Source organism: Bos indicus, chromosome 4 (assembly GCF_029378745.1).
Source record: "Bos indicus isolate NIAB-ARS_2022 breed Sahiwal x Tharparkar chromosome 4, NIAB-ARS_B.indTharparkar_mat_pri_1.0, whole genome shotgun sequence".
NCBI lineage: Eukaryota > Metazoa > Chordata > Mammalia > Artiodactyla > Bovidae > Bos > Bos indicus.
Window position 1 is genome coordinate 106,572,595 of NC_091763.1, and position 24,871 is coordinate 106,597,465.

At 51.3% G+C, this 24,871-nt stretch overlaps 1 protein-coding gene across 2 annotated transcripts; it reads left to right on the forward strand.

Moving 5' to 3' along the window:
- Nucleotides 1–8,265: 8,265 nt before the first annotated feature.
- Nucleotides 8,266–24,788, forward strand: EPHB6 (EPH receptor B6). Of its 2 annotated transcripts, none has more exons than XM_070788291.1 (17): nt 8,266–8,556; nt 17,618–17,811; nt 18,082–18,146; nt 18,388–19,141; nt 19,849–20,004; nt 20,281–20,622; nt 20,730–20,854; nt 21,045–21,207; nt 21,444–21,558; nt 21,795–21,847; nt 22,118–22,237; nt 22,357–22,604; nt 22,859–23,032; nt 23,540–23,689; nt 23,909–24,102; nt 24,227–24,382; nt 24,490–24,788. In XM_070788291.1, the coding sequence occupies exons 2-17, from the start codon at nt 17,712–17,714 to the stop codon at nt 24,596–24,598; spliced, it is 3,024 nt and encodes a 1,007-aa protein (XP_070644392.1). In that variant the 5' UTR covers nt 8,266–8,556; nt 17,618–17,711; the 3' UTR covers nt 24,599–24,788. The 2 variants fall into 2 exon arrangements, with proteins under 2 accessions (XP_070644392.1, XP_019814771.2); XM_019959212.2 differs by having other exon boundaries at nt 8,267–8,556; nt 17,621–17,811.
- Nucleotides 24,789–24,871: the final 83 nt, after the last annotated feature.

The following is a 24,871-nucleotide window of genomic DNA, read 5'->3' on the forward strand; positions in this document are numbered from 1 at the left end:
ATTTTCTTTTTATGTTTAAATTGACTATTTTACTTTTGTTCCCATCAGTTCAGTTCAGTTCAGTCGCTCAGTCGTGTCCAACTCTTTGTGACCCCACGAATCACAACACACCAGGCCTCCCTGTCCATCACCAACTCCCGGAGTTCACTCAAACTCATGTTCATCGAGTCCGTGATGCCATCCAGCCATCTCTTCCTCTGTCGTCCCCTTCTCTTCCTGCCCCCAATCCCTCCCAGTATCAGAGTCTTTTCCAATGAGTCAACTCTTCTCATGAGGTGGCCGAAGTATTGGAGTTTCAGCTTTAGCATCAGGCCTTCCAATGAACACCCAGGACTGATCTCCTTTAGGATGGACTGGTTGGATCTCCTTGCAGTCCAGGGGACTTTCAAGAGTCTTCTCCAACACCACAGTTCAAAAGCATCAATTCTTCGGTGCTCAGCTTTCTTCACAGTCCAACTCTCACATCCGTACACGACCACTGGAAAAACCATAGCCTTGACTAGATGGACCTTTGTTGGCAAAGTAATGTCTGCTTTTCAATATGCTATTTAGGTTGGTCATAACTTTCCTTCCAAGGAGCAAGCGTCTTTTAATTCCATGGCTGCAGTCACCATCTGCTGTGATTTTGGAGCCCAGAAAAATAAAGTCTGACACTGTTTCCACTGTTTCCCCATCTATTTCCCATGAACTGATGGGACCAGATGCCATGATCTTAGTTTTCTGAATGTTGAGCTTTAAGCTAACTTTTTCACTCTCCTTTTTCACCTTCATCAAGAGGCTTTTTAGTTCCTCTTCACTTTCTGCCTTAAGGGTGGTGTCATCTGCATATCTGAGATTATTGATATTTCTCCCGGCAATCTTGATTCCAGCTTGTGCTTCTTCCAGCCCAGCGTTTCTGATGATGTACTCTGCATATAAGTTAAATAAGCAGGGTGACAATATACAGCTTTGATGTACTCCTTTTCCTATTTGGAACCAGTCTGTTGTTCCATGTCCGGCTCTAACTGTTGCTTCCTGACCTGCATATAGGTTTCTCAAGAGGCAGGTCAGGTGGTCTGGTATCCCCATCTCTTTCAGAATTTTCCACATAATTACTTTCAATTACCTAATGTTCCTCTTCTTATTGCTTAGTGATTTGCAAGTTTGTACTTTTTTTTGTATCTTATTTATCCTACAATTTTAGTTTCAATGATTATAACCACTTTTTCCTCAATCACAGTTTCCCTAATGAAGAACACAATTGCTTATTCATCTCTTAATTGTTCAGAGTACATTTGCTGTATGTCTTGCTGGAAAACAGACTTGAGTAGTAAATGTTCCAAGAATTTCCAGATTTGAGAATTGACCTCATCTTGCCTCTTGAAAAGAAGAGTTCCCTAGCTGGGGATATAATACTTGAGTCTATATTCAATAAAGTACAAAGTTGCAGGTAACAAAAATCACAATTATAGGCGTTTATTTTATTTTGTGTAACAAGAAGTGTTTGTGGTTTTGACTTTGGCTCAGCTGCCAGTGTGGGTGCTGTAGCTACAGCCATCATGTCTGTGGTACCAGAATAAAAGTCCCCAAAGATATCCACATCCTAATCCTTGGCAACAGGGAATCAAGGTTGCTAATTCCTACCTGGAGATAGAAAGAATTATCTGGGTGGATCCAATATAATCTGTGATTATAAGTGGAAGAGGGAGAGCGTAGAGAGTCGATGAAAACACAGCCCAACATTGCTGGCTATAAAGATAGAGAACGATACAAGTTATGGAATGCAGTCATATCTAGAAACGGCACTAGGAAAGGCAAGGAGACAGTGCCTCCAAAAGGAACACAGACCTGCCTACATCTTGATTTTTTTTTCTTTTTTAAACCCAGCTGGACCTATTTCAGACCTCTGGCCTCCAGAACTATAAGATAATACCTTTGAGTTGTTTTCAGTCACTAAGTTATTTTTTGTTTGGGGGAGTTTGTGTGTGTGTGTGTGTGGCATTTGGTAGGAAACCAGGCCAATGTCCAAGGGATGATTTCAAAGCAAGACAGAGGGGAAAGGGCCACATTGGCCAGATCTGTGTCTTTTTATCATAAATTCAAAGGCTTTCTCAGAAGTGCCCCCAGTTCCTTTTCATGAAGCAGAATTCAGTTTGGGAATCTGCTCCTAACTGTAAGAAAGACTAGGAGGGCAATTACTGAAGATTTTCAGCCTCTACATTTCAGGTAGCTAAGGAGAAGAGTTGGAAATGGCTTTTTAGAAGATGATCAATTGTGTTTTATCCTTTTCTTCTGAACACTCTGAAGATATTATGCTACAACTATGGACCTTCTCATTAATCAATGCCCCAGAAAAGAAATATGAATGTATCTTGACTTTGACTCTTGTTAAAAATGAATTCTGTGTATAAATTTATAAGGTACTCACTGAAAAACTTTTACCAGAATATATCTTGGTATTGACTTCTGCCCATCAGTTTTGCTTAAAGGATGGCAAAATCTCTTTCAGTCTCATGACTCTTTGAAGTTAATTCAACTCTGTCATAAATACTCGTTAAGAACTTAGCATGTGCCAGATACTAAAATAAATTTTGTTACATTTGTCTTTTTCTTTCTCTTGTGTTTTTGATTTGTCTTCTCATTCTGGCATTATTGTCATTTTAAGTGTAGAATTCCCTCTTGTATTTTTCAGACATCTTACCTTCTCTGTTATTTAAAAGAGAACTATGTTTCACATGGCATGTCTTCCTAGCCTCGTGTTATATTTCACTAGCTTGTTTTCTGGAGTTTTAAGTCATTTTTCTTTTTTTTTCTGCATGACTGAGATGTTATTTCAGCTATTGTGCCTTTCTTTCTTTTTTTTTTTCACACTCCCTTTTCATCCCAACCTTTAAAAATAGGTTCTGTATCTGCTTTTAACTCACTAAGAATATAAAGTGAAAACTTTTTCTTTAAACTCTTACATCATTACTCCTTTTTCACTTTGCCTCAGATTTTTAAAATATCTCAAGATTTGTTGTTTACTTGTTCTTAACACTGACTTGCTCCCATTGTTGCTGTTACTGCTCCTAAGTCGCTCAGTCGTGTCCGACTCTGTGCCACCCCAGAGACGGCAGCCCACCAGGCTCCCCCATCCCTAGGATTCTCCAGGCAAGAACACTGGAGTGGGTTGCCATTTCCTTCTCCAATGGGTGAAAGTGAAAAGTGAAAGTGAAGTCGCTCAGTCGTGTCTGACTCTTCGAGACTCCATGGACTGCAGCCTACCAGGCTCCTCCGTCCATGGGATTTTCCAGGCAAGAGTACTGGAGTGGGGTGCCATCACCTTCTCCGGCTCCCACTGTTACTGGTGCTTAAAGGTCTGGTGTGATGATTCCAGAATCCCGTATGTATGGAGAAAGAAAGAAAGTGAAAGTCGTTCAGCTGTGTCTGACTCCTTGCGATGCCATGGACTGTAAATTCTCCAGGCCAGAATACTGGAGAGGGTACCCTATTCCTTCTCCAGTGGATCTTCTTGATCCAGGAACTGAACCAGGGACTCCTGCACTGCAGGTGGATTCTTTACCGACTGAGGTATCAGGGAAGCCCATGTATGGAGAGAGAGCTATGGTCTAAGACAAGGGAACATCTTGAGAACCAGAAAATGCCCCAGCCACATCCGGAGCTATAGGCAGGTCCTGCAGCAACACAGGTCACCCTTCCTATCTGGGGGGATGAGGATGTTTTCAGAAAACAATCTAGGACCAGAGTTAGAGGACAAGACTGAGTTTGGCTGGAAGAGTCAACAGTTGGACCATCTGCTCCAGGTTGCTGATCACTGCATCTTATCTGGATCCAAAGTGAGAAGAACACAGCCTATGCAAGGGAAGGGACAGAGTGGTGTGGTACACTTGTAACCCTGTCCTGCACATGGGGACTGCCTAATTCTTATTAAAATCTGAGATGTTTTCAACTTCAACTACTATCTTTTTTGGCCACATCATTCGGTATATGTGATGTGGGATCTTAGTTTCCTAAGCAGAAATCGAACCCATGCCTCCTGCAGTGGAAGCACAGAGATCTAACCATTGGACAACCAGGGAAATCCCTTAACTGGATGTAAATCTGAGTAACTGCAGAGGATATTTCCTTTGAGATGGTGTCATATTTATTTTAGCAAGAAGAGGAGCCTAGCATTCCATTCACTCCATTAACTTCCTAGAAATCATCTTTGAACATTAAAAGCATGTATCAAAAATGGTGCTTTGGAAGGATGGGGCTTCAAGAATGTCTTACGGAAAGCTGTCCTCTTCATAGATTACAGGAAAAGTAGGTAATTGTGATCATATCAGCTCATTTGTGATGGAGACTGCTGGTTGCTGGTCTACCATGCTTCCCCTTATCCTCCCTCACTAACATATCTTTAATTTTATTTGGTACACATGCATTCCCCAGCCAATAATACACAAGGAGAAGTCAGTGGGTAGAATGCCCAGAAAGGATCTTTAAAGGGTCTTAACTCAGCTAAAACTATGCCCTTTATTCTGTGCCCATCTTCTATTTCTTGACGGAAACTAATAGACATAACTGGAACTCTGGCTAAGGGGCCAATAACCTGAGAACAAATGCGTGTGGGTCATTCAGTTGCTCTGTCATGTCCGACTCTTTGTGACCCCATAGTCTGCAGCATGCCAGGCTCCTCTGTTCATGGCATTTTCCAGGCAAGAATACTGGAGTGGGTTGCCATTTCCTCCTCCAGGGGATCTTCCCGACCTGGGGATTGAACTCACATCTCCTGCCTGTGTCTCCTGCATTGGTAGGCAGGTTCTTTAACCACTTGAGCCACCTGGAAGCCCCCTAAAGATGGAGGAGCAGAAACCTAAGTCTCGTTGACCTGGGGCTTCCATAGCACCCCCAGATTCCTCAGTTTGTAAAGCACAGCTGTACAACTTCCCCTGACATGCAGCTGACACCAATCTCTAACTGATCACCCAGCCTATCAGGAAAGAAGAGCCTTTCTCTTTTTTCTGTGCACTAACACCTCTGAATGTCTTTTTATTATTTTTCAGTTAAAGTGATGTCAAAGTGTAAGACTCTGATGGGTAAACTTTGAAGATCACTCACATCCAATGAGCATTTGGTTATCAATCACCATTGGTGTACAAATCAATTGAAACTAGATTTGTCTTTCAAACAAACCAGTCCTGCAGGTTTACTCTAGAAGTTTCTAAACATAAAAAAACCCAAGGTATAAATTGAGTTTTTGACATTTTTATTGGACAAAATGCTTGGAGATCAGACTCCAGCTTTTGGGAAGACTGCCCCCAGAGGCCTGAAGTTCAGGGGAGCCAGAGACCCTGTGAGCTTGTGTGTCTGGAGCAATGTAACACCTGTCTTGGATAAGAGGTCCAGGGGCTCAGCAAATTCCTTTATTGCTTTTCACGAGAATTATTATCACTGAAATGACTTACACAGCTCTTTGTTTATAATAACATCAGCTTACACTAGCCATTCTGAAGGGAAATATAAAAGGAGAAAACTGCACATCCTTGGGGAGTGGTAGATGTTGGAGACAGAAAAACCCAAGAAGGAGGCTAAAACAGGAAAAAACAAACAAGCAAGCAGGACCGACCAAAAAACCATCTCAAACTACCTGGAAGCTTCTACTCAGGACATTCTTTTGGCTCCAAATTTACATTGTAGAGGGCTTCCCTGATAGAAAGTGAAGTCACTCGGTCGTGTCTGACTCTTTGTGACCCCATGGACTATATGTAGCCCACCAGGCTTCTCCATCATGGGATTTTCTAGGCAAGAGTACTGGAGTGGGTTGCCATTTCCTTCTCCAGTTGGTGAAGAAGTCACCCGCAATGCAGGAGACCCAGGTTCAATTCCTGGGTCAGGAAGATCCCCTGGAGAAGGGACAGGCTACCCACTCCAGTACTCTGGCCTGGAGAATTCCATGGACTGCATGGGGTCTCAAAGTCAGACACAACTGAGTGACTTTCACCTCACTTACATTGTAGATGATTGTGTCCCAAGATAATGAATTCTGTCAGCCACAGACTTTACTAGGTCCTGGCCTTCCGGATGGAGCAAATTTAAATACTATTATTTTTTATTCACTTATACTAAAATACTTCTAAGCACCTAATGTGTGCCAGGCAAGGCACTGAATGTATTTTAGAAAGGATGTATGTCCAACTTAAAGAATTGATTACTTTTCTTTTTAATAGCCGCAGGTGGCACACGACTTACCCATACATTGTATGCCATCCACCTGCTTTTAAAATTCAGCTTGATAACACATAGGAGACTATGATACAGGGCGAATTGTCATCACAGAATTAAACCTCTTTGCCTCCAGGGTACAATGAAGCTCTCTTTGAAATCTGAATGCCTCTCATGCTTTATTAACAAAAGAAAAATAACTAATTACATAAACCTCAAATAACAAAAACTTAATTTCACATTACAGGCACCTAACAGGCAGTATAAACAATGAGCTATGCCAGACAATAGAAAGGAATAGAATAGAGATACTTTTGCTATAATGTGAATACACGATGGATTGCAAATCACTACTGGAATTTCTGGGCTTTTTAAAGTTACTTCTATGTTTTGGTTTGATTGATACTTTTATTTTTAACATAATTTAATCATCTGCCTTTTTAAGTTTCCAAGATACCCATAACTATCTGACAATCAAATTATTACTGTATCTAGGATCATGAGTTATGTAATATTGCACAGCATGTGAAGATAAGTTTCTTCACAAAAGTCTCTCAAGGCCTTGGAGAGAACTGATTTGGAAATGAAGGCCACAGAGTTTCAGAGCAAAGAGAGGAAACAGATAAACTCACCAGTGTGAGGGGACTTACTGTCTGGATGTTCAAACGCAGAATCCCTCAACGGCATTGGGCTTGTTAATTGACTCAGATACTGCCAGTGAACAAGCCCCTTGCCCAGCAAACACTTGTTCAGCCGCCTTTATCTTTCTCTCTCTCTCACTCATTCACCCAGTTCATTAAAGCCTGTTTCTCCCAGGTGCGTCCTGAGGAGTTTCATTGTTCTGCCTTTTGTACTTGTTGGCTCACAGACCTCTTTCACAATTTGCCTGCGTTTCTGAAGGCTCCTTGAGTACCAGTTTTGACCAGCCCATTTGCAGCTACTGCTTTAATAACGGGGTCTTGAATAAACGGGGAAGATAGGCGACTGGCGAAGGACAGGGTAATACGAAGAAGAGTTGGGGCGGGGGAGGCTAGACTACCCCTGACGCTTGTGTTCTTTGAAAGAGCCAGCAGGTGGTAGCAACACTTCGCTGGAAGACCTCGGCTCTGGCTTGTGAGGACAGGAACAATGGACCCCCCCTCCCTCCAATCCCATCCCGGGTTTGAGAGGAGGCTACCGATGGGCACGAACATTTTTTTCCTCGCGGTGCCCTCCTCGGTTCCTCAACGTTTCCAGGCACCCGCAGCGAGGACCTCCCACCGCCTCTCACTGCGTGGGGAGGCTCTCTCTAGAGAGCGGACCAGGGAGGAGGCACCCAGAGGTGCAGCGACTTGCCCCGGTCGTGTAAGCGCCTGGCAGAGACTTCAGGACCTCCCCTTCCAGAGCCAGGCTTCCCTGCCCTTGGGGGGAGGATGGAGGGAGGGAGAGTGGAGTCAGAAGCTCCAACGCCGAGCAAGACCCGGGGTCACCGGCGCCCAGAAGAAGGCTCAATCAGAGCCACTGTCAACCCTGCCTGCCGATCCAGCGCTCCCCACCCCGCGCCCGCCCCCGCACCCTCCAGATTCTCAGTTTGTCTTTCCCTCCACCCACTTTCTTCTTTTTTTCTCAGCTCACGCCCACCTTAATTCAAATCTGAGTGGGAACTAAAACAGTGGGTTTAGTTCCTAGAGTTGAAGCAGAAGAGCAGGGGAGGCGAGGGGGCGAGGGGGCCCCTGCCCTGCCCTGCCCTGGGTACCAGTCGCGTTGCTCTCCGGCAGCCGGAGCCCGCACGCCCGCCCCGGGGTCTTAACACCCAGCTCCCGGCCGCCTGCCCCAGGCCCGGCCGGTTTTCATCCTCCGCGCCCACGTCCACCAGCCGGTCGCACGGGCGGGCCCCGGGCGAGCCCCGCGCCGCCACCCCGCTCTCCCCCGCGCGCCCGGGCCGCGCACTCGTTGCCGAGGCCCGGGAGGGCGGGCTGGGCGCCCCGGAAGAGGGGAGAGGGAGGGCGGCCGGAGGGGCCGGAGAGGGGCGGGCGGGGCTGGGAGGGACGCGGAGGGGGCGGGTCGGGCTGCGCTCGCTCCAGCCGCCGCTCGGGCGCAGAGCAGCGGGCGGCGAGCCCCGCGACCCAGCGCGGCTACGACGAGCGCGACGCGGGCTCCGCACCATCCCCGGCGCCCCGCCTCCGGAGCAGCCCCTGCCGCCGGCCGCCGCCCCCCGGCCGCCTCGCAGCCCTGAGACGCTCGGCGCCGTGTGGATCCTGGCCGCCGAGACGGGTGGGGGTCCCCGCGCCCGAGCGGAGACCCGGAAGGCGCCGGGAGAGCGCCCAGAGCCGCGGCTCCAGTGCGGGGCCTCGGGGAGGGCGCAGATCTGCGGAGCCTGCGGCCGGCGCGAAGGTGAGCCTGGGGGTCGCAGGCGGCGTTGGGGGGCGGGGGCCGGCGTCCCGGGGGACAGGGATGCAGAAGTCGAGGGCCCCTCCAGACAGGGCCTCTGCAGATCCCAGGGTCCTCCTGGCGGGCGCGCTGAGTATCCCCCACCCCACGCGAGAGCGAGGTTTGTGATGGGTGCGTAACTGGCCCACCTGGCTCCCACCCCACCCCACCCCTGCCTGTGCCCAGCCGTAGTGACACCTCCATAACCCTGCTGCTGCTGTCCCCCACTGTGTTTCCGGAGACACTTGGTTGGTTCTGACATCGGGGGTCCTGAGTTAGGGGTCCTGGAGGAGGCGGCTCCCAGCCTTCTGAAGAGGCTTGCCCACCCCCTCTGACTCCGATGGCATCTCTCCAATCCTAGTGGAGCTGGGAGGAGCATGGAGGTTGAACGGGCACCTGCCCCCAGCTCCCCGCAGCCTATCCTGCCTCCCACCGCCCTCACCACCCAGGAGCCCTGGAGTGGAGGGAAGGCTGGGTTCCTGCTCCCCAGCCCTGAACCCCAACTTGCAACCAAAGTCACTGCTCGCTGCTCCCGGACTCCACCTCCTCGCTTTACATCTGGGTGCGTGGCCCTGCCTGCCCAGCACCCGCACCCACCAATCTTGGCTGTCTGGCACCCTCTCTCCTCCCATCCCTGGGGGAGCTGGCAGGGGCCCAGCCTAGCTGATGTTGTAATGTCCCTGGCAGTGCCCAGGGAGAGAAGCGGCTGGGCCTGTTGCCAATCAGTTAACCCTGGGCCCTGCGCCCGCCTGGGCAACTTGACTCAGGCGCTAGAAAGGGGAGATGCTGGTTCGGTGGGAAAGGAGCCGTGGGACATGGGCAGTGAAGGGCAACTGCCCAAGTCATGGGTGCTGGGGTGCTCAGATTTGCCAGGTACTGTTCAGAAGGGTGGCTGGGCTTATTCAGGGCAGTGCACATTTTTGGTGCAGAAAGATCAGGGTGAGGGCTCCTATGTACCCACCTAGTGGCCTAGGGAAGAGGACTCCTTCAGAGTCTATTGGTTCACAAGGGGCGCAAGAAGATGGCCAGCACTGGCCGCTCTCATCAGAGTGTAGGGGAGCAACAGGCAGTGATGGGCTGAGTGTGGGAAGGACAGGACCACCCCTCCTTCCCCTCCCTGCTGATCACCGTCTCCAGACCTGGGCCCTGGGCCCCCAGCACACTCCTCACTAGGTGGAAAGGGGATGCTGAGGTCTGGGGGGGCTTTGAGCCTGAGGTTTCTCTTTCTCCTTGCTCCCCTTTTACCTTCCTCTCCTAGTCCAGGTGTTTCCACAGAAGCAGCTCCTGGGACAGAACACAGTTGAGACCCTGACTAGGGGCGGAGCAGGGACAGACCCAGGGTGAGAGGGTAGGGCTCATGGGTGTCTGCCACCAGTATGAGGACCACTTGGGATCTGCAGGGATGTGCTTGCTGTCACACACACACACACACACACACACACACCTAGCACATACTCTCCTGCTCCACACCCGTCTCACCTCATATACACTCCATTACACACTCTCATACTTGAGCTCACAGGCACTGGTCCTGGCACTCATGGGCTTTCTTCCACCATCTTCCACTTACTCATCTCTCCTGTATATGTACCAATGGCCCCAACACCCTCCTTCATGCCCTTTTTCTGGGGCCACGCGTGTCCCCTAGCCCCCTGCCCCCCGCCCCGCCCCCGGCATGGTACAAGCCTGAGTGGCTCATTCTAAGTGGCTGTCTGGCTAGACCCAGACACTGCCTGCATCTTAAAATCCTCTCCCAGCTCCACAGCCAGCCAGGGAGTGGGAGGCACATTTCTCTGCATCTACGTGCTCTGGGGGACATTCTCTGGGGCTGCAGTCCTCCGGGGACCCAGCACTGTCCTTTGCTAGGTAATCCACGCATCAGCCTCTCCAGCCCCGGGCGGCAGGGGCTAGAGGCACCGGAGGAAAGCCACCTCCTCACTGTGGGCTCTAGATGTCTCTTTGAAGGCCACCGGGATCCTTTTCAAGGCGGGTGGCCGGAGCTCGGAGAGACAGCTACCGAGCCCATATCCAAGGTGGAGATTAAGGGCAAAGGCTGCAGCAGTAAGCTGAGCAAGGATTATCCTGGAATTTCCTGGGCGTTTAACAGCTGCAGAACAGGACAGAGGACAGGGCCCGTGGTCCTGAGCCCTCCCACACCGGCCCTGCGACTAACAGGTGTGCAGACCAGCTCAGCAACCGCAGAAGACACACCAGCCACTTAAAACCATTGGCTTCTTTGCCCTCGGGACCTCGTCTCACCCTGCTGGCAGGCAGGCTGCTCTGCCTCCCTGGGTTCACTGTTCATGCCCCGCGTGTGTTCTGAGCCTCTCTTTCTCTTTGAAGTTGCAGGCCTTGACATCACTGAGACATCGCTGATGTCATCAGTGCTTGGCATCACTGACAAACATGGCATTATCATGGGACAATTTCAATTTCTTGGGAGAGGAGCTTAAAGGGATAGAAGTTATTTTGCTTTTATTGTTGACATCCTTTCACTCATTCGTTCCCAGATCCTACTGCCTCTCTAGATCTGCTTTCACCAGATATCTGAAAATTTCTAGATATTTTGAAACCTAAAGGCCAAAGGCGGGGAGATAAATTGTAAAGATGTTATACTAATCGAGGTTTTATAAATATTTTCCTTTTTTGTTTAGATTCTGTGAGATTTTGCTTTAATTATCGAAATAAGATATGCTCATTGTAACAAGAAAAACAATTCAAGTATGTATAAGAGACAGTTCATAAGAGCCCCCCCCACCCCCATCCTCCATTTCTGCCTCCTACAGTAACCAGTTTTAATGGCCCGATATATCATTTGCCATACCTTCCTCCAAGTTCATTGGCCTTATATTACTTAATTTTTACAAATTTGCTTTATGAATCCAGGTGCATAAATTATATTTAAGTCAGCTTGGTTTGTTCATAAATTTTCACATTTATCATTTTAATGTGAGCACAGTTAACTTTTTAAATTCTTACAGGTTTACTCATGTATTTTTAAATCTTTCATTTTTATAGAAAACAACTCTCGTAAGCTATGATTTATAAGCTAAGACTCTACACATCTTTAATCTTTGCCAGTTTGTGAAAACAAAATACAATCCCAATGTTACGAAACTGCCGTGTTTTTTGTAAACTAAAAAAAACGTAGCAAGCTTGTGGCTATAGTGTTCCTACTGTATCCAAAAGATAGAAAATGGTATAACCAGAAAAGGAGCTGAGACAAAAAAAAGGATCTGGTCATGGAATGCAGTTTTTATCACAAGAAACTTGGTCTAATCAGTTTCATTTTCTGAACTATCATTTTACATCTACATTTCTGCTGCTCCTGCTGTTTTTATTTTTAAAGCCAGTACACATCTGAAATGTGAATGTTTTCCTGATGGAGATAAGTCTTCTGCTTTTTCAGAGGTTAGAGGATTTCTAAACCCTGACCGATTCCTCTCCTGAGCTGGAGAAGACAGAGAAATCTCAAACAGGTTGAAGGGAAGAGAATGACGGGACCTGACCTTACGGAGGCCTGTCTCCCTCTGTGTGGCAGCCCGGATGTGATCGGCTGCTCCCAGGGCACCCTCCTGGACCAAATGCTGAAAGATGTCCTAGTCCTCAGCCATTGAAGGCACCTTTGAACATCAAGTTCTAAGTCTTGCCTGTTTTGTATTCCAGGCATGTGATGGAGCTGCGTGTTCTTGTCACTTACATTTCTGCCTTTGAATCTTGTTTCAAAAGAATCTGCAGTGGCAGGAATTAGTTGACAGCAGTTTCTCCATATCTTGATAATGTTACCTCTATCCTTATTTTTATCCTTGCCATAGAGATAGACTCAGTTTCTTTTTATACATTAAAAAATAAAAGACTTGGATTTATCTGGTTGGTTGGATACATAAGAGCCGACCTAACTTCCTAGTCTCACTCAGCAACAATTTTTTTCTGAAGAAACTTATTTATAACCATCCGTCTTCTGGATCCGAATCTAACCGAGGTCCTCATCAAACAGCAAAAGTACACTTCTGGGTACTTGAAAGTCCTCAACCATTTCTTTTTAATGAATACCTTTGTTCTTTGTAACATTTCAAAAAATTACTTGCGGCAATCTACATGTGATGTCTCTACTTCATTGTTTTTTTTTTTTTCCTGATTCCTCTTGACATTAGCAACTGAGTGGCTTTAGCTTGTTTTATAATTGCTTCTGTTCTTTTCTGGATCTTCTGGAGAGAGGCCAGCTTCATGTTGTCATCTAGATGCATACTAAAGCTATGTAGACACCCTATTGTAGCCACAAGCCATTTACTTGTATTGTGGGTCATCAAAGCAAATGCTTGGCCATTCATCTTCTAGTATGTTCCATGTTTCACAGCTGATGTGATTGGCAGTGTGCATCTTTTTCTCTCATGTTTCGCTGTCTCTCCAAAAATTCCCTGGGACATATCCAAAGTGTTCATTATTCCTTCTCCATGATTATTTGTCTAGCTATAAGTTTAAGAAGGCACACTGCTTATAGTTTCTTCTTTGTACAGACTCCAGATTCTATCCGTGTTCTGACTGAAAGAGGCTATTTTAAAGAATATCTGCTGGCCGAATGGTATAATAGCCTTCACTGTTTAAAGATGTCTTGCTGGCATTTTCAGTTCTTGATAACAGCTTTCCTAAAGACTCTGTGACAGAGAGTGGGACAGAATCTGGTCTGCTCTACTGTGTGAAGCATGTCTTCAAATTAAGCCATTAAGATTGGGGGTGGGGTGGTGGTATACCCACAACATGAATTAAATTACTTTAGGACATTTCTTAAGCAGGCATTGTGTTTTTTAAATTCTTTTTTTGTGTGTGTGTGCAAAATTGTCAGTTATTAGTTTTATGTTTGGATTGTGTAAGAGGACTGAAATACGGAAACTATCATTAAACAGCCATTGTTGATGGGACCATGCTTTTTACTTTACCATCTCCTGGTTCTTCTTTGAAACATTAATATAATCTGTGAATGATTTTTGTAGCATTTGGGACAGTATTGGCAAAGAACTTCTGCTTCTTAGTAATAATTTGCTGCTACTGCTGCTAAGTCACTTCAGTCGTGTCTGACTCTGTGCAACCCCATAGATGGCAGCCCACCAGGCTCCCCCGTCCCTGGGATTCTCCAGGCAAGACCACTGGAGTGGGTTGCCATTTCCTTCTCCAATGCAGGAAAGTGAAAAGGGAAAGGGAAGTCGCTCAGTCGTGTCCGACTCTTCGAGACCCCATGGACTGCAACCCACCAGGCTCCTCCATCCATGGGATTCTCCAGGCAAGAGTACTGGAGTAGGGTGCCATTGCCTTCTCCCATATGGAAATGATTCTTCCCCACCCCCACCCCAGCTTTAAAAAAGTGAAGTCACTCAGTCGTGTCTGACTCTTTGCGACCCCATGGACTGTAGCCCACCAGGCTTCTCCATCCATGGAATTTTCTAGGCAAGAGTACTGGAGTGGGTTGCCATTTCCTTCTCCAGGGGATCTTTCTGACCCAGGGATCAAACCCGGGTCTCCTGCATTGCAGGCAGACACTTTACCATCTGAGCCATACTGAGATACAATTGACATATAATATTGTGTAAGTTCAAGGTATACAAGGTGGAAATTTCCAGATGCTCCTTACTTGTTTCCATATGCCATAAACTGAACTCTTCATTTCTCATATGGTGTTCTAGAGGCCTGAAAGGTAAATTTTAGTGGCCACTTGGCAGACATCCACTCATGTCAGGCCATGCAGATGCACAAATGGTGTCTTTTCATGAAAATCACCTGGAGATAACACTGAAGGCTTCAGCCTAGGCATACCCAGCATTAACTGAAAAAAAATGAGACTGGTAAGAATCAAATCATGATTTTCACCTTTGTCAAAGTAAAATGTCGTTTAGTAGTTTGGTCTCAGTTTCGTTGTGAAATGTGTAATTTTTTTGGTTCCAACTTCCAATTGGCTTTTATTTTTGCTTTCAATCTTTTCAGTCTTTTGAGCAACATGCCTCTTGTTTTCTTCTCAAGAGAAATCAATGGCCTCTACTTCTCTTGTCCATGCAACTCACAGGCTTTTGAGACTCAGTCATAGGGAGAGAGAGAGCTCGTCTTAGACCAGCTGACCTTAGACCAACGAGCAAAGAAAGGTTTGAGCCCGTTTTCCTTCACCGTGACCCTGGAGGCAGCCACGACTCTTAGTCCTGTGTTTGTGAGCTGCAGTGTTGTGCTTCTAAAGGCTGGAGAATGTTTTATATAAAAACATAGCTTATCACATAGTCCTGACAAACCATTTTGAGGGCATGAACACTATTTTGATTCATTTTACTGAATAGTTATTATTTTTAGGTAATAATTGGAGAAGGAAATGGCAACCCACTCCAGTGTTCTTGCCTGGAGAATACCAGGGACAGGGGAGCCTGGTTGGCTGCTGTCTATGGGGTCGCACAGAGTCAGACACGACTGAAGCGACTTAGCAGCAGCAGCAGCAGCAGGGCTTCCCTGGTGGCTCAGATGGTAAAGAATCTCTGTGCAATATGGGAGACCAGGGTTCAATCTTTGGGTCAGGGAAGATGCCTTGGAGAAGGGAATGGCAACCTACTCCAGTATTCTTGCCTGGAGAATTCCACGGGCAGAGGAGCCTGGCAGGCTATAGGCTATGGGGTCGCAAAGAGTCGGACTCAATTGAGCAACTAACATTTCCACTTTTCATTCAACAGTTATTATTTACAGATTTGAAATTTTGAAGATTTCACTGAAAAATAATATGCATGCAAGATTTTTATCATTAATAGTTTTATCTTAATTAATCAATTTATTTATGGCCATTTCCTTTGGCATGTGGGATCTTAGTTCCCCCACCAGGGATCAAACTCACACCCCCTGAATTGGGACCAAGGAGTCTTAAGCACTGGACCTCCAGGGACGTCCCAAGATTTTAAACTGTAAAAACTAAAGCTTTATATAGCAACTTCCCTATCTATTTTACATATGGTAATGTGTATGCTTCAGTGCTTCCGCCCACCGTCTCCTTACCCCTGTGTGTCCAAAGTCTGTTCTCTATGTCTGCATCTCTATTCCTGCCCTGCAAACAGGTTCATCAGTATCATTTTTTGACATGGTACTCTGTGTCAAGCTAGAAGGGTGGGATGGGGTGGTTTCTAGAGGGAGAGTACATGTGTATACTTATGGCTGATTCATTCAGGCAGAAATCAACACAATATTGTAAAGGAATTATCCTCCAATTAAAAATAAATTTCTAAAAACTGAAGAAGGACAAGAAAAAAAAATAAAGAGGATATGAGAGTAAATGCTTCTTGCATTATTCCTCATGCTTTCCCTCTCCCTTTCTTCCCAGCTTTTGTCTGCCTTTCTTTAAGATCCTTACATACATGTGTGTATGCTAAGTCACTTCAGTCATGTCTAACTCTTTGCAACCCCATGGACCATAGCCCACTTGCCTTCCCTGTCCATTGGATTCTCTAGGCAAGACTACTGGAGTGGGTTGCCATGCCCTCCTCCAGGGGATCTTCCCAACCCAGGGACTGAACCTACATCTCCTATATTAGCAGATGGGTTCTTTACCACTTGTGCCATCTGGGAAACCCCTTTACAAACCTACGTATTATATATGTAAGGCCTTCTTAGGTTACCAATCAGGAGCATACTGTATATGACTCTGCAATGGACTATGTACTTTCACTTGGACATTATTTCCATATCAATACATAAACACTAGCCCTTATTCTTTCTGGAGGCTGTGCCATAATTTTTTTAGTCATCTTTCTATTGATGAACAGTTACTTTGCTGTATTTTCCCTTACCAACAATGATGCAATAAATATTCTTGTTCGAACATCTGTGCAAAGGAATCCAGGTATATATACCTGAAGGACAAATTCTTAGACGTGAACCTGCTAGATAAACATCACCAATGGTCCTTCTAAGAGTATACACCAACTCAAGCCCACAAGAGTATACACCAACTCGAACCCACAGCGAATACAAGAGAGCCTGTTTCTCACACCACCTCCTACTCAGGCATTGTTAATTTCATAGAACAAATGACATGCCTCCCTTTCATTGTGAGTAAGCTAGGGAGCATCTTTATATACATATAAGGGCATGCATTTATTTTTCTGTAAGCCAGAGAAAAAACATACCGCTTGGAGAGAGAGGACCTAAATAGCTCTGTCCCTTCTTCATCCTGGCTGCTTTAACAGGCAGAATCTTTCTGCCTTTGTTCATTTTCGTGTCTGCTCTTGCACCCTCCCTCACTTCATACCCACAGCTCTCCTTCTGCTGTCCCTCTCGCTTCACTGCCTCTCTGAAATGTCCTAGAGTGTCCAAGTCTGATGGGGGTTGGGAAGTGTTGGGGAGAGGGGACCGTGTGTCCCCCCAGGGAAGGAGTAGCTTGTAACCCCCCTGCTTTTAATGAGAAGCATCTTCTGACTTTCTATACAGGGCAGCCTTAGGAGGAAGAGAGGAGAATAAATGAAGAGAAAGAACTTGAATAGCTCCTTCCAGAAGAAAAGGGGTACAACTGGCTCAGAGCTACCCTGTGCTCTAAGTTCTTTTGTTGTCTAGCTCAGTCATGTCCAACTCTTTTGCAACCCCATGGACTGTAGCCCACCAGGCTCCTCTGTCCATGGAGATTTCCTAGGCAAGAATACTGGTGTGGGTTGCCATTTCCTTCTCCGGGGGATCTTGCTGACCCAGGAATCAAACCCGCGTCTCCTGCCTTGCAGGCAGATTCTTTATCACTGTGCCACCTGGATCAGGGAGGGCCATGAGCAACAGATGCTCAGAGATGGGTCACCTGCACAGTGTAGGAGGTAGACCGACTGGGCACGTGGTCCCCCAAAATGGTGGACTCGACACAGGTCAGGAGAGATTCGGCTTCCTGTTGGCCCCACCCATGGTTGGTGCTGGGGCACTTTGATAGCTTCAGGGGGAGACCCAGGGCCAGGTTTTGGAGGCTGTACCAACTGTGAAGCAATGTGGTTACTTCTCACTGGCCTCTTCTTTCCTTTGTATCTGGAAGCAGGCTTGGCTGCAGACTCCAGCCTTGCAAAGCAGCAGCCCCACTTGGGAGCAGGGTGGTGGCAGGGCCATGGTGGGAGCCCTGAAGATGCCTCATGGCTGCTGAGGGGGCTGCCCCATCAGGGAGCAGAGCGGCGGGCATGGTCGGCAGCCTGTGGGTTCTAGCCCTGGTGTCCTCAGTCCTGGCTCTGGAAGGTAAGCCGGGAGGGGAGACGGAAGAAGTCCACCTGCCAGTAGAGACCCAGCACATGTGGGAAGTAGGAAAGATTCAGAAAAGAGTGAGACATCAAGAGAGGAAAAGGGATGGGGAAAGTTTCAGAGAAGGGCTCCCAGGAGACAATCAGGCTCCTGTTGGTCAGTTAAATGAATCTGGGAGGAAAATTCTCTTCCCAGTGGGGCTGGGGTGGGCTTAGCCCTGCCAGCTGAAGGCCTGGCCGCTGAGTATCCCTTCTTGTCTCTGGGCAGAGGTGTTGCTGGACACCACTGGAGAGACATCTGAGATTGGCTGGCTCACCTACCCACCAGGTGGGGTGAGTATCACTCTTGCATTCTGAGCCGGCGCCCCTCCCAATGCTCCAATCAGAAGCTCCGTGATTCTGGGGAGGAAACCCTCAGTGGAGATGGCTGGGTTAAGAGGTCTGCCCTCCAGAGGAAGAGGACTTTTAGGCATCCTCAGTGGCTTTGCATGTGCTTAATTCTAAGATGGGCTGGAAGGGATATGCCCCGCCTCCCTGCCCCCTACGGACCCACCTCTGTGGTTCTTCCCTGCAGTGGGATGAAGTGAGCGTTCTGGACGACCAGCGACGCCTGACTCGGACCTTCGAGGCATGCCACGTGGCCGGGGCCGCTCCAGGCCTGGGGCAGGACAACTGGCTGCAGACACACTTTGTGGAGCGGCGAGGGGCCCAGCGGGCGCACATCCGACTGCACTTCTCGGTGCGGGCCTGCTCCAGCCTGGGCGTGGCGGGGGGCACCTGCCGGGAGACCTTCACGCTTTACTACCGCCAGGCCGAGGAGCCCGACGGCCCCGACAGCATCTCCTCCTGGCACCTCAAACGCTGGACCAAGGTGGACACGATCGCGGCGGATGAGAGTTTTCCTGCCTCCTCGGCCTGGGCGGTGGGCCCCCCGCGGGCCGGGCAGAGAGCGGGGCTGCAGCTGAACGTCAAGGAGCGGAGCTTCGGGCCCTTAACCCAGCGCGGCTTCTACGTGGCTTTCCAGGACACGGGGGCCTGCCTGGCCCTCGTGGCGGTCAAGCTCTTCTCCTATGCCTGCCCCTCTGTGCTCCGCGCCTTCGCCTCCTTTCCTGAGACGCAGGCCAGTGGGGCCGGGGGCGCCTCCCTGGTGGCGGCCGTGGGCACCTGTGTGGCACACGCGGAGCCGGAGGAGGATGGAGCAGGGGGCCAGGCAGCGGGCAGCTCCCCCAGGCTGCACTGCAACGGGGAGGGCAAGTGGATGGTTGCCGTCGGGGGCTGCCGCTGCCAGCCAGGGCACCAGCCTGCGCGGGGAGACAAGGCCTGCCAAGGTGAGACCCCACTCCCTTGTACTTGAGATCACTCCTGAACGGGTCCACACTTCATTTTGTACCCCCCCCCCCCGCACCCCCCACACACAAAGGTCAACAATAAGCTGTTTTAGGAAAGGACCCTTGTTTTCTCCGGATTTATTTCCTAAAGCACCCAGGCTTGCTTTCGTCCACTCATCTGAAACTTCTGGAACATTCTGGAGAATTCCACAGCACTTGCTGGGGCTCCCAGGGCTACAGGCCTCTGAAGGGATGGCGATGAAAGGCATTGAAGTCCTGGGCTGTGGTGGGATGGGGCCCTTTGTCTGTATTTGCTGTCTAGCTAGGGATGGATCATCCCATGGCCAGGATCCTCCTGGGAGGCATTGGGTACAACTGAACAGGGTGATTCTGCTGTAAGTGCAGGCTGCAGGCGGCCTCTGCAGACGGAGGTTATGAAGGCAGGCCACGCTCTGCCTCTAGTGCCTGGCCTGCTGCAGCCCCCACCACACAGGGCTTTTTCCATCAATGGAAATGTAATTCTGCCCCCAGAAAAATGGCAGAAGTCGTGTCAGGGTCTGCCCGAAGGAGGCAGAGAGGGAGGAGAGGGGTGAGGAGGAGAGGCAGATCTCGGGAGGAACCCCAGGCCTGGGGGAATGGCAGTGCCAGTGTTGGGGGGGCTCAGGATGGAGAGTGGACCTGAGGCCACTCCCTCCTCTGCCCCTTAGCCTGCCCTCGGGGGTCCTACAAAGCCTTGGCTGGGAATGCCCCCTGCTCACCATGCCCTGCCCGCAGCCACGCCCTGGCCCCTGCGGCCCCTGTGTGCCCCTGCCTGGAGGGCTTCTTCCGGGCCAGTTCAGACCCCCCAGAGGCTCCCTGCACTGGTGAGTTCCCAACCCACCCCAGGGATGGAATCGGGATGCAGTGGGGCCAGGAGAGGGTGAGCCTGAGGGCAGTGGGGTGGCTAGTTGGCATTTGCAGTGACTTTTTCCTCCTCTGTCCTTGCTTTCCTTCCCCACCACTTTTCCCTGCTGCTCCCCTCCCGGCCCATCTTGGTTCCTCCCTCCACTGTCTCCTTCCTTTTTATTTTCCCCATCACCTCCACCCCACAACTCCCTACTCCCTGGCCCTTGTCCGCCTCATGCGCGCGGTCTCCCCAGGCCCACCGTCAGCCCCCCAGGAGCTGTGGTTCGAGGTGCAGGGCTCCGCCCTCATGCTGCACTGGCGCCTGCCTCGGGAGCTTGGGGGCCGCGGGGACCTGCTTTTCAACGTGGTGTGCAAGGAGTGCGGAGGGGCCGGGGGCCAGGGCCCTTGTCGCCGCTGTAGGGACGAGGTGCATTTCGACCCCCGCCAGAGGGGCTTGACCGAGAGCCGCGTGCTCATCGGGGGGCTGCGGCCACACGTACCCTACATCCTGGAGGTGCAAGCTGTCAACGGGGTGTCGGAGCTCAGCCCTGACCCTCCCCAGGCTGCAGCCATCAATGTAAGCACCAGCCACGCAGGTGAGCCTCAGCCACCCCAAGCTTCCAGTCTCCTCCTTAGAATGCCCCCGTGCCCCACTCCTGCTCTCCAGCCCGTGGAAACCCCACTAATGTCACCCCCACGCCAGTTCCCTCCGCAGTCCCTGCCGTGCACCAGGTGAGTCGCGCCTCCAACAGCATCACTGTGTCCTGGCCACAGCCTGACCAGACCAACGGAAACATCCTGGACTATCAGCTCCGCTACTATGACCAGGTAGGGAGCAGAGGGCACCCCTGGTGGGGCTGGTGGGAGGTTCCAGGGGCCCCACAGTGGGGCGAGAGGTGGGGGGACCGGAGGGGTGCCTCAGGACCCTGCAGCAGGGGAGTGAGGAATGTGGGAGGCAGACAGGGGGGACCAGGACCCCACGGCCGGCAGGGAGTGAGTGGCTGTCGCCCCTCTCCAGGCAGAAGATGAATCCCACTCCTTCACCCTGACCAGCGAGACCAACACAGCCACGGTGACCAAGCTGAGCCCCGGCCACATCTACGGCTTCCAGGTGCGGGCGCGGACAGCCGCGGGCCACGGCCCCTATGGGGGCAAGGTCTACTTCCAGACGCTGCCTCAAGGTGAGGGGAGGCCTGGGTGGGGTGGGGGCAGCCCGAAGGGATGGTGAGGAAGGGCTTGGGGCCCATCCAGACCTTGAACCTTCACCCCGACCCTCCAGACCAGGAGAGTATCTGCCCCTTGATCTTCAGTTCCATGGTGGGGTGGGGGGCGGTGCAGGTAGGTGGTTGCATGAGGGAAGGATGCTCCGGCATGTGAGATCTTACTCACCTGTGCCCCTGGGCGGCTGGTTCTCCAGGTGAGCTGTCCGCTCAACTTCCTGAGAGGCTTTCCTTGGTGGTTGGGTCCATCCTGGGGGCGCTGGCCTTCCTTCTGCTGGCGGCCATCACCGTGCTGGCTCTCGTCTTCCAGAGGTGAGCCCCTCCCCGCCATGGCCAGGTACCATTCCCTCCACACGGCCCCGAGTCCTGACAGCCCTGGAGTTCCCCAGGGAAACCCCCACCAGCATCCTCTACCCCCAGCAGCCCCCGGCCCCTGGGTCTGGCTGTCTCCCACCCCCGAGCCCTGGCAGGACCTTGGCCTCTGCGGGGTAGACTGGGGAGGGGACAGATGGGAGTGTGACTGCAGGACTGTGGTTTTTGTCCCCCAGGAAGCGGCGTGGAACCGGCTACATGGAACAACTGCAGCAGTACAGCAGCCCAGGTTGGGGTGGGGCCGGGAAGTGGGGGGCGGGGGAGTTGGAATCAGAACGGCCTGAGAAGGAAGGATGAAGACCCCAGAAATGGGGCAGGAGGGGGCGGAGGAATGGGGCAGTGAGTCTGGGACAGCTGAGAACTGTCCAGGGGTACCCCCAGGCAGGGCCCGGCCCCCCGGTTTGCGGGCAGCTCCTTGGCACTGTCTTTGGAAGTGAGAGAGCAAGCCTGGGGTGTGTGAACACGTCCCCTCTTCATGGACCACCCCCTATGCCTACAGGGCTCGGGGTGAAGTACTACATCGATCCCTCCACCTACGAGGACCCCTGTCAGGCCATCCGAGAATTTGCCCGGGAGGTCGACCCCACGTACATCAAGATCGAGGAGGTCATTGGGGCAGGTACCGCATGGGGGCAGAGGAGGGCATGGAAGGGGGTCCCAGGAGGGTCCCTTCTGAACAGGGTAGGACACCTCGAGTCCTTCCTGGGGATCCCCCTCAGCCTGCACCTGCTCCCGCAGGGTCCTTCGGGGAGGTGCGCCGGGGCCGTCTGCAGCCCCGGGGACGGCGGGAGCAGGCCGTGGCCATCCAGGCCCTGTGGACCGGAGGTGCTGAGAGTTTGCAGATGGCCTTTCTTGGTCAGGCTGCCATGCTGGGCCAGTTTCAGCACCCCAACATCTTGCGGCTGGAAGGTGTGGTCACCAGGAGTCGGCCCTTCATGGTGCTGACGGAACTCATGGAGCTGGGCCCCCTGGACAGCTTCTTGAGGGTCAGTCAGGCTGGTGGTGAGGCGGTGCTGGAGAGGGGAGGCTTGGGCCGGGAAAGTGGGCAGTTCTTAGCTGTCCGGGACCCACAGCCCCATCCCTCAGCTCCCTCCTGCCCCTGCCTCTGGGGTCTTCAGCCTTCATTCTCAGGCCATTCTGATTCCAAATGGCCCTTGCCCTTGGGTGCCAGTGTGTCTGTGTGATGTGTCTAGGTACCCCCCTGCTTTTCCTGACCTCTGTCCCCCCCACCGTCCCCTAGCAGCGGGAGGGCCAGTTCAGCAGCCTGCAGTTGGTGGCCATGCAGCGGGGTGTGGCCGCTGCTATGCAGTACCTATCCAGCTTCGGCTTCGTGCACCGCGCACTCTCTGCCCACAGCGTGCTGGTGAACAGCCACCTGGAGTGCAAAGTGGCTCGTCTCGGCCGCAGTCCTCAGGTGAGAGCACAGCCTCGGGGGCCCGGCCTCTCAGGGGCGGGGGAGGGGGTTGCCGGAGGACAAGCTGGGACCAAGGGCGGTGGGTGCCTCAGGTGGCAGACCTTAGAGTCTGAAGGGGCGGAGCTCACCTGGGTGGTGGAGCGAACCCCGGGCGAAGGGGCACAGCGGGACGTCAGGAATGGACTAAGGACACTGAGGGAGAGAGGGGAGTCCTCCTAGGACCACCTCCTGCCCTTCCCTAATGCTGACCAGTGTCAGAATCCCTGGGTACCAATCCACACACCACCTTCAAGCTCTGTGACTTTGCACAAGTTTGTATTTCTCTACGTCTCAGCCTCTGTACCTGCAAAATGGAGACAATGCCGTCCGTGATACAGGGTCATTACAGGATTAAACGAGATGCTTGCTGTGAAACCCTTGATGCACATCTGAGCACTTAGTAGTTGATCAGTAACTAGGACCATGGCTCTGATTATTGCTATTGTTACTTTCAACCCTACCCCTCAGGGCCCAAGTTGTCTGCTTCGCTGGGCGGCCCCAGAGGTCATCACACACGGGAAACATACAACATCCAGTGATGTCTGGAGCTTCGGGATAGTGATGTGGGAAGTGATGAGCTATGGAGAGCGGCCCTACTGGGACATGAGTGACCAGGAGGTGAGCTCATGACCTGGACAGTGATGATTCCCCACCCCTGTCCGTCCAACCCACCAGCCTCACAGACTCAAACATTCGAAGCCCTCCATCCTGGAATACATTCACGTTCTAAGATCTCATGGGTCTCATAGTTCCTTTCCAACCTCATGCTTACCTAACGATACATTCCTTTCCACTAGCAATGGCCTCTAAGCACCATCTTCTTCCTCTAATCCCCAGGTGCTAAATGCAATCGAGCAGGAATTCCGGCTGCCCCCGCCTCCAGGCTGTCCACCTGGACTGCACCTGCTTATGCTGGACACTTGGCAGAAGGATCGTACCCAGCGACCTCACTTTGACCAGCTGGTGGCTGCATTTGACAAGATGATCCGCAAGCCAGACACTCTGCAGGCTGGCGGGAGCCCCGGGGACAGGTCTGGAGCTTTGGCGTTAGAGCCCGGGAGAGCCAGGGAGGGTTGATGCAGACCCACAAAGGAAACTGAGGAGAGGGGACAAGGATGAAGAGGAGACTTTGACCTGCCTGCCCCGCCCTCCCAGACCTTCCCAGGCCCTGCTGAATCCTGTAGCCCTGGACTTTCCGTCTCTGGACTCCCCTCAGGCCTGGCTCTCGGCCATCGGCCTGGAGTGCTACCAGGACAACTTCTCCCAGTCTGGCCTCTGCACCTTCGGTGATGTGGCTCAGCTCAGCCTGGAGTAAGCCGGGAGGGTCTGGGAGGGGAGCCTTGGCCCAGGGCCAGGGGTGGGTCCTGGGGTCTTGGAGACACGGGCCCCGATTTTTTTTCCCTTCTGTCCCCCTCTAGAGACCTGCCCGCCCTGGGGGTCACCCTGGCTGGCCACCAGAAGAAGCTGTTACACCACATTCAGCTCCTGCAGCAGCACTTGAGGCCGCCGGGCCCCGTGGAGGTCTGAGGTCTGGGCGGGAAGCTACGACGTGAGGATGCCTGTAACCAAGTCCTGGATGAGGGTCCCAGGGGGGCCAAGGGAGATGTGAGCCCGGCTCCACGCCCGCCAGCCACACACTAAACCCAACCCTTGGGGCACCGCCCTGCCGGGTCTTATACTGCCCTCCCCACATTAAAGGGAAAGAAGGGATTTTGCACATCGGAGTGGTGGTGAGGCCCTGTGGTCTGAATGGAAGGGGTGGGAGACCCCACCACAGAGAAGGCTGCAGGAGGAGAGGAG